Source organism: Peromyscus leucopus, chromosome 13 (genome assembly GCF_004664715.2).
Source record: "Peromyscus leucopus breed LL Stock chromosome 13, UCI_PerLeu_2.1, whole genome shotgun sequence".
Classification (NCBI taxonomy): domain Eukaryota; kingdom Metazoa; phylum Chordata; class Mammalia; order Rodentia; family Cricetidae; genus Peromyscus; species Peromyscus leucopus.
In genome coordinates this window covers 8,235,882-8,245,516 of record NC_051074.1, presented here as the reverse complement: position 1 = coordinate 8,245,516, position 9,635 = coordinate 8,235,882, and the positions used below count along the sequence as shown (strand labels likewise).

Below are 9,635 nucleotides of genomic sequence, written 5' to 3'. Positions count from 1 at the left end.
TACTGTACACCTACTATGTGGTGACTCTATTAAACTAGGGATTCAACAATGGACATAAGTAACATCCGGAGTATGTGCTTAAGGATATTTTAAATGTTTGAAAGCTTCCTGAATAATGCTAAGTCAAATGGCTGAACTACTATTAATAAGTTACAAAAACATTCAAAGTTTTTAAAAACTAAGCCAGTAAGACAGTTCAGTGTGTAAAAGCATTTTTCATGCAAACCCAGCACCTTGAGTTAGATCTCCAGACCTAACCAACTCCGAAAAGTTGTCCTCTGGCCACCACACTGTGGCATGCACACACCCACATTTACACACACTTCATGCAGCCATACAAAACAATATATAAAATATAAATAAATGAAAAAATTTTAAAGATAGCTGGTAAGAAACTGGTATCTCTTTGGATAACTACAAGGAATCAAAGACAGCCACAATTCAGTTACAAACTTTCCAGGATGACAGGCTCACGTGCAGGAGAGATGGCTCAGTGGTTAAGAGTCCCTGCTAACTCTTACAGAGATGCAGAGCTCGATTCTCAGCACCCACACATCAGGCAGCTCACAACCACCCGTGCCTCCAGCATACGTGACATACACGCAGACATTCACACAAATTGTAAAAAACTAAAAATAAAAGCTAAGTCTTTAAAAGTGTAAAAGTAGGGCGGATGCTGTGTTAGTGAGCACACCAAGGTCTCCCTGAGCAGGGCTGAGCAGGCCTCAGGGCTGGAGGGATTACAGTGCTGGCTGCTCCTGCAGAGGACCTGAGTTCAGTTCCCAGCATCCGCACAGCTGCTCAGAACCTCCCATAACTCCAGACCAGGGGACGTGATGCCCTCTTCGGGCCCCAGGGCCTCCTGCACATACACGGTCCACATAAACTCATTCAAACACACACATAAACATAAAAACACTAAATAAATAAGTTGATCATGACCATGCCTTTTTCTCTGGCTTGTCTGGATCTCTGCTTTTCTCCCGGTCAGGGTCCCGGGAATGTTCTCCATTCTTCGCTTTCCGCCGTTCCCGGTCTTTTCCCCGGTCGCGGTCTCGGTCCTTCAGCCTCTCCTTTTCTTTCCCGCCCTCGCTCCTTCTCTCCCGATCCTTGTCCCTTTCAGCCTCTCTGTCCCGGTCTTTGTTGCTTCTGTCCTTGTCCTGCTTAGCCCGACTTCTGGCTTTCTCTCGCTCTCCCTCTCTGCTTCTGTCCTTGTCAGGGTCTCTGTGGCGGTCTCTGTCGGGCTCCTTTGCCTTCTCCTTGTCCCTCTCCTTCTCCCGTGGCTTGTTCTCTTCTTTCAATTCCTCCTTCTGTCTGTGCTCTGCACTGGTGCTTCTCTCCTTTACCTCAGAGTTTCTTTTATCCTGAAGAAAAATATATGCACATGTGCATCATTTTTCACATTTTACTGAAATTAGAAAGACTTGCTATTTCAAAGATGTGCAGCCTACAACTCACCTCTTTATGAGTTCTGGACTCTTCTTCCTTCACATTCTTATTGTCAGCCTCATGGGTTTTGGAGGTCCGTAAGGCCCGTCCTCTCGAGTCCGCCTTCTCCCCAGCTAAGACTCTCTTCACTGCCTCATCGCTGGAGAGCTTGTTGGCCATGCCAGGGAGGGAGAAATGATGTTAGCACATGCAACCAGTGAAAATGCAGCGTTCAAGGACAGTCCACTAAACAGACTTTCTCCCTACTGTAAAGGACATTTGGAAGATAAAATATAAAATTTTAGTGACAAACACCGCATTTGACAGCCATTACTAATGATCCTGCCACCACCTCTACCCAAACTGTCAGTGTGGACGTGTGTGGCTCCAGTAACCCACATAGCACTACAAATGTCTTCAAACAGAATCCCTGGATCTAATCCCCACACATCCATTAATACAGCTATTACAAAAGCAATTTTAAAATTCTAAGTATGATGAGGAAAAAGTGTAGCCTGTGAGTCACTGGGAATGCAGAGTGCTGCCGTCCTCTGGAACACAGCATGGCGGCCCCTCACAATATCAGACACAGAACAATCAAGATGACCCAGCTACCACCCTCCTGGGTTTACAGTAAGAGAACTGAAAACCGGTCTGAAGAGAAAGTTCCACTCTGGACTCAGAGACACTGTTTGTGACAGCTAGCATGTGGAAGCAGCACAGTGTCCCTTAACAGATGAGGGGACCAACAATGTAGTCGATCTACATAGCAGAGTATTGCTAACTAAGAGGGAAGAAAACTGACCCTGATACACCGTGGATGAACTCTGAGGACACCATGCTAGTAAAGGACAAATACATGAGGTATGTGGACAGTCACACTCACAGTGACAGAGAGGGGCAGGTTGTTACCGGGATGGGTAAGGAGGTCAGTTTTGCCAATGAAGAGTGGATGACAGTGATGACCACATGTCATTAATGTATCAAACTATGAAACTATATGCCAGCTAGGATGGTTGTCACTTGAATTTAACACAACAGAAAACTACTAAGTCCCATCAAAAGCAGAGTCTGGCTCCTGCATCCCGCACAGCCATCACAGGGTACTGCACAGGTCTCTGCAGATGGACTTTTCTGTCCCACCAGCCAATTCCCAAATAAGCACAGAGATCAGCACAGGAACTGCCCACTCCCATACCTGCTCCACAAGCATGAACCAGGAAAGCGTTCCACACCAGCTCTACCTGTCTAGGACAAGTTGCCTACCAGGAAGGGGTCCAAAAGGCGGGCTCCCACCTACCTTGTTGAGGCAGCACTTGCCAATCAGCTGAAGCAGCTCATTGGTTTTTTCAGGTTCGTGCCCAGCCACAATTCTTGCTGGTTTTGCTGACAAGGGTTCTCCTGAGACCATCATGACCACATCTATGGCCTTCTGTAGGAAGCTAATTTTTGCATCTTTATCCTGAAATATTTCCATATAAGAGACAAATATTAAAATAAATACTTTAGGGCTGGGAAAATGGCTTAGTAATTAAAAGTGTATGGTGCTTTTACAGAGGGCCTGAGTTTCGGTTCCCAGCACCCGAATCAGGTGGCTCCTAACTCACTGCACCCTAGCTCCAGAGGATCTGACATCCTATTCTGGACTCCACAGGCACCGCACTCACACATTAACATACACACCCAGAGCACAGTTTTTTGGTTTTGGTTTTTTTTTCTTAAAAAGGAAGCCCTGACCTTGGAAGGGAGATAGCGTAGGGAGCACCAGGGGAGTTGGAGGGAGGCAGTGGTGATATGATCAAAATACTCTGCATAAACGTATGAAATTTTCAAAAAATAAAAGTATTTTAAAATAAAATTTTGATTTTTATATAAATACTTTGAGGAGTTTGTACTATCCTCAGTATATTCAATAGGCACAGAATGGCTCTCTTTATATGGAAAATTATTTTTAGATGTATAACAAATTCAGAATTTCTGACTTTTCATAACCTTTTATGAACTTTCATTGTTTACAACAAAATCTACTCATTCAAGTTTTCAATGCCATTAATGGGATAGCATTAACCTACAAAACAATCTGTTTTGGGCTTTTTGTTTGTTTTTGAGATATGGTCTATGTGGAATATTCCTTTACACTGTGTGGATACATGTCACTGTGATTGGTTTAATAAAGAAGCTGATTGACCAATAGCTAGACAGGATAAGGTTAGACAGGAGAACCAGACTAAGACGATGCTAAGAAGAAGAAGGGCAAAGCCAGAAGGGTCATCAGGAGACACAGATGAAGCAGGAGATGAATTTGCCATATTGAGAAAAGGTACCAAACCACGTGACAGAGCACAGATAAGAAATATGGGTTAGTGTAAGTTGTAAGAGCTGGCTAGGCCGGGCGGTGGTGGCGCACGCCTTTAATCCCAGCACTCGGGAGGCAGAGCCAGGCGGATCTCTGTGAGTTCGAGGCCAGCCTGGGCTACCAAGTGAGCTCCAGGAAAGGCGCAAAGCTACACAGAGAAACCCTGTCTCGAAAAACCAAAAAAAAAAAAAAAAAAAAAAAAAAGAGCTGGCTAGTAACAAGCCTAAGCCAGCAGCTGAGTGTAGCTTGAGTTTTCCGGCCTTGCCCACAGTCAGGACAAATCTTTGTCACCCACCAGTCCCACAGCCGCTCAGACCCAACCAAGTAAACACAGAGACTTATTTTGCTTGCAAACTGTATGGCCGTGGCAGGCTTCTTGCTAACTGTTCTTTTATCTTAAATTAACCATTTCCTTTTATCTTAAATTAACCATTTCCTTTTATCTTAAATTAACCATTTCCTTTTATCTTAAATTAACCATTTCCATAAATCTATTCCTTGCCACGTGGCTGGTGGCTTACCGGTGACTTCACATGCTGCTGGTCATGGCGGCTGCAGTGTCTCTCTTCATGGCGGCGGCTGCAGCCAGTCCTTCTGCCTTCCTGTCCTTTTATTTCTCCTCTCTGTTAGTCCCGCCTATCCTTCCTGCCTAGCCACGGCCGATCAGGTTTTATTTATTGATCAATCAGAACAACTTGACATACAGACCATCCCCCAGCACAGCCAAGTGCAGACCATCTCAAACACCTGCACTCAGGCCCATGGTCCTAATCATCCTCTATACGGACCTGCTGGGTAATGCCACAAAGAACCCAAGAAGGGCTCCCACAGGACTTACAGAACATCCCACAGCAGCTGAGCATTTATAATTAATAGTAAGTCTCTGTGTGGTTATTTGGGAGCAGGCAGTCCTGACAAAAAACTCAGCCTATAGGTCTATGTGGCCCTGGCTTCAAACTCATGATTCTCATGTCTCAGCCTCCCAAGGGCTAGGAATACAGGTGTACCCCACCATGCCCAGCTACGTTTGCTTTTTGGGATAGGGTCTTGTTGTAGCCTTGACTGGCTGGGTCCTCACTGTGCAATCTGCACTGGCCTTGAACTTGCAGCAGTCCTCCTGACTTAGGCACCCAAGTGCTGGGATCACAGCTATGCACCACCACATTTGGTTGTAACTCTGCTTCTTTTTCTTTATGTATGTGTATGTGCGCATGCACATGTGTGTGCATATGGAGGCCAGGGAACAACCTCAGGTATCATCCATTCCTCAGAATAGATCTACTTGGTGTTTTGAGATAAGATCTCTGGGTCCTAAAGCGCTACCTGGTCACCAAGCATCTCTCCAGCTCTGGAAATACCAGTATACACTGTCACACCCAGCTTTCCACGCAAGTGCTGGGGAATATAACTCAGTCTGCATGTTTGTGTGGCAAGCACTTTACCAGCTGAGCTCACTCCGACCCTGAATTCTGCTTTTCAGTAGATAAATTTAGCATGGCATGCAATTACCACAAATGAGAAAATGAAGTAAGAGAGGGTACACAACTCAAAATCAACCAGCCTTGCATTCGGCCCATCTGTCAGCATAGGCAGGATACACACAATAGTGTGCAGCCTGTAAAACATGCTGTATTCTTGAAGGCAAGGGTGTGCAGAAAAGGAACTCCCAGCAGACCTACCTTGACGTTGTCTGACTTCATCTCAGTATCTGTGTAGAGGCCCTTCATGAAGCCAGTTATCCTAATCACCTGCAGAAGACAGACAGGGGAACCATCATACACACCTCACTGGACAGCCCCTTCACTGACCTCATCCACTGAGCCCCTCAGGAGAGGTCAGAACGCAGCCACACCTGCAGCTCTAACTGCCTCATCCCCTTCCTCAACAAAGGTTTGATGCCTACTAAATGCAGGGCCAGGCTTCAGAGAACAGTTATGAAGATGGCAAAGACCACCAGCACTGAGCAGGTGCTGGCAAGTTCACAGTAGGGCAGGGAGGACCAATAGGTGCCCGGGACAGCTTCCCACTGAGGCCAGAGACTGACAGGGAAAAGCTGGGAAGCACACACTCAACAAAAGAAAACAACCAACTAGTCCAGACTGACAGGTTCCATCAGAGGGACCAAAGTTATATGGGGTGGCTGGAGCCAAGGCCACAGTCACACCAGGCCTGACTCCAGATCCTTTGCAGCAACTTGAGACCATAAACCAAAGCACTCCAAGGAGACACAAACAGCTTTTCTATAGCAGAGGACCTGACCACACGCCCTTCACCAGCACACTCAAACCAAATGGGGGAAATGCCCTCCAGAAAGAATAGGAGCTACTTAGCCTGGGTATCTAAAACCACAAGTTCCAGAACGGTCTCTCATTTCTTACCATAATGGAGTGTTCCCCAACCCAACCTCATTTGTTCTCTCCCTATCATGCCCCTCCCCACAAGTAACCTGTAGCCCTAGTTACCTATAAAGAAGGACAATGATTTTCTGTTCTCCATGCCCCTACATTTGGCCAGGGTCCTTCCTGGGTTCTCAGAGGTGTAAGTTACTAGGAAATCAGTAAGACAGGTAACAACAGCACTTAAAATTAAATTAAAAAAAAAAAAAGATATCACGAATGTGAATGCAGTGCTCAGTGAGGACACATATGACCAGGAATATGATACATAGTAACACGTTACCAAGAGGCAGGCTTTAAAAACATAGGCAGCAAGACAGCCCCTTGTGAATGCCACCTCTCCTCTGGGATGGGGCTACAGCTACCCTGGCTGCATCGTGCCAGTTATTAATTAATCTAGAAGAGTCCATCTCACAGCAAACTACAGGAGAGCTACACTATTCAGCTGGGCGGGCTTGTGCTGGGTCATTTTGAGAAGATAGCTGGTACATGGACCACCAGAGCATCCTGATCTAAGATAAGAGAAGATAGCTAGCATGTAGACCATTAGTGCATCTCAATCTAACATTCCTGAAACTACCTTTGCTCAGGTTTTCCCAGGACACTGGCAGTTTAAATGGTGAGCAGCAAATGTGACAAGAGACATTCATGTCATAGAACAGAGGCTTACTTAATGAAGAAACAGTCAGTTAGCTGTGGCTAACCCACAAAGGTGACTTGAATGCAATATTCAGGGAGAGGAAAGAACCTTCCAGGAGGCTATCTACCTGTGATCTGAAATTTCTTGCAAGTCAACTCTGACAAGGAGGTGACAGCTAGTGTACTTGCCTTTCTACCAGAACGTACAGGCCTCACCACTGGATCCAAGAACGATCCAGAAGAAAAGCAGACCTCACTCCCTGTCCACTTCCACTTCAATGGTCCTCCTCCTTCCCACAAGCCCTGCTCCATTCCCAAGCACCTTCAGGATGAGGTCCACTCCCAGCAAGCCATGGTACAGAAGAAAAGCACAGGCCTGGCAGTCTCCACCGTGACAGGCCGCCACCACGCTGGCTAACTCTTCTGGACTCCTTCATTTTGGAAGGCGGCAACTGCCTGCCTGCCCGCCCGGGGCTCTCCACACACCAGTCCCTTCCTCCAACCTCCCAGGATATGCTACAAGTGCCTCACAGTCTGGGAGGAGGGACTACAAGTCGGTGGAGCCCCCTTGGGAGTCGGGTGGACTCCAGAGCGTTTCTAGACACACCTAAGACAGCTAACAGGCAGGGCCATGTTCCTAAACAGCACCCATGACAAGCTAAGGTAGGCAGGCCCAAATGAGTCAAGCAATGGATAGGTAGACTAAGGTGCTCAACCTGCTGAGAGGAAGTCTCGGGGACAAAACCAGGGCAGCACCTTGGACTCTGGAGACTGACTACTAAGTCCCCACAACACCGAAAGTTCTACAGTACCCTCTGGAGTGGCATGCCAACTGTGCTCACCCCCTGCAGTGACACTCTGGATTTACCAGGAGCCCTGACACACTCTACACAGTTGTGACTGTTGTACAATGCTGTGTACCTTATCCAGTGTACCTCCCTGGAGCTTTGTTAACAACGGAAGATATGCTCTAAAGAGATACAACAGAAAGTTGGGGTGGGGGGAGTGTTTTTGGGGAGAGCCCAGAAGCCTCCTTTGTAAGAGGTGGTAAAGTAAGGCAGGTCCCAAGACCTTGTAGGCCTGGGTTCCCAACATGAAAGGCACCTTGGCCCTAGCCAAGCTCTTAGTCAGGCCCCAGACAAGGACCTCCACCCTACCCAGGCCTCAACTATAAGCAGAACCCAATTCTAGGCCTCCAACGTACACTCCAGCTCCTAACAGCACCCTGACCCTGGGCCTCACACCCTGTCCCAGGGCTCAACCCAGGCCTCCACCTCAACCCCAGCCTCAGCTCCCAGCCCCTAACCTACAGCCTGACTCCGGACTCCAGACCTGGACCCTGACCTTTACATCTCCACCCAAACCACTTGATCCAACCTCTAGCCTGGACCCTTACCCTGGTCCCGGCCCACAACCTGGCCTGTCCCTGGCCAGCCAATCCCAGTCCGCCAAACCTACAACCAACCCCAGACCCTGAATGCGGACCCTGACCAGCACCCACCCCTATCAGCCTGGCCCTCCAATCCACAGGTTGACCTTAGACTTCAGACCCAGGCCCCAGACCTGCATCTGGCCATGACCCACCCTCCAACCTAACCCCAACCTGCAACCCATCCTGACCCTCTCACTGACCAGCACCCTCTACTCTACCCTGACTCCAACTGAAGCCCAACCCAGATCCTGACCTGACCAGGGCCTGCACCTCCACCCTCACCTCACTCTCACTCCAACCAGCACCTGGGGCCTGACCCTCACACCGACCCTCACTCACCTCACCACGGGACTGACTAATCCTCACTTGGACCTGAACCCTGACTGGCACCTTCCCCGACCCTCACACTACTGGGTCCCTCAACCCGACCCTCTCTACCTGAATACTCACTTTGACCCGACCCTTATTCTGACCCTCACCCCAACCCGCACCCTATTCAGACCCGCATCCTAACCCGACCCCCACCCTACTCAGACCTTCACCCCGACCCTCAACCCGTCCCGCACCTACCCTACCTAACCTTCACCCCGACCCTCTCAACCCGTCCCGCACCTACCCTACCCTCACCTCGCCTCGACCGGAACCTGACCTGACCCGCACCCAGCCCGCGCCCACCTCAGTGATGATGTCGTGCAGGTAGCGGAACGGCGGCTTGTTCAGCAGCTTCTCGGTAAGCGGCGGCCTCCGGATCACTTTGCCCAGAGCCTCCTGCGTCCGCCGCACCACTGCCGCGTTCATGGCGCTGGCGCCCGCGGCCGCCCGCACCCCTCCTCGCGCGCCGCGCCTCCGCCCGGTGCCCCGAGATGCCCGCCGTCCAGGCGCGCCGGTTTCCCATCCCACAGTGCACCGCAGCTCGCCACTGCGCCTGCGCGCGCCTCTCGCGCCCGGTCTCTAGGGCCGCGCGGCCTTGGCAACGGACGCGCGCCCCGCCCGGCTCAGCCCACTTCGGCCTCTCTAGCTGCGCAGGAGGACACGCGCGCGCGACCTCGATGGCTGCTTGAACCTGAGCCTGCTCCGCCCGCCCCACGCACCGCCCGGCTCTGCACGGCGCTAACCAGAGACCAGGCGGTTCTGTATGAAAAAGGAGCGATCGTTTCTAAAGAAAGCGTACGAAGAGACAAGTTTAAAGTAACACCCACCAGGAAAATAACACTTCACATTAACTTGGAGAGCCGAATTGGCTCTTTTCATCCCTTCATTCCGATTCCCTGTTCAGTCCAGCACCCTCTGCCTTGGGTAATCTGGAAAATGTTGCCAAAGGGAGGGACGCGGGGAGACTGTGTCCTTCCACATTTTCTGTGCTCTTAGTTCACCAGGACTGGCC

At 49.5% G+C, this 9,635-nt stretch overlaps 1 protein-coding gene across 4 annotated transcripts in view; it reads right to left on the bottom strand.

Moving 5' to 3' along the window:
• Traf3ip1 (TRAF3 interacting protein 1) overlaps nt 1–9,134 on the bottom strand; it is a 44,056-nt gene extending 34,922 nt beyond the window's left edge. The window contains exons 1-5 of one of the 4 annotated variants that reach the window (XM_037210123.1): nt 8,927–9,134; nt 5,464–5,532; nt 2,729–2,890; nt 1,459–1,596; nt 948–1,364 (exon numbers count right to left, since the gene is read on the bottom strand). In XM_037210123.1, the coding sequence (XP_037066018.1) occupies nt 948–1,364; nt 1,459–1,596; nt 2,729–2,890; nt 5,464–5,532; nt 8,927–9,049 (909 nt within the window). In that variant the 5' untranslated portion in view covers nt 9,050–9,134. The remainder of the gene's footprint in view (nt 1–947; nt 1,365–1,458; nt 1,597–2,728; nt 2,891–5,463; nt 5,533–8,926) is intronic. The other 3 variants (XM_037210124.1, XM_037210125.1, XM_028880348.2) reach the window with 3 other exon arrangements.
• Between the last annotated feature and the right edge of the window lie 501 nt (nt 9,135–9,635).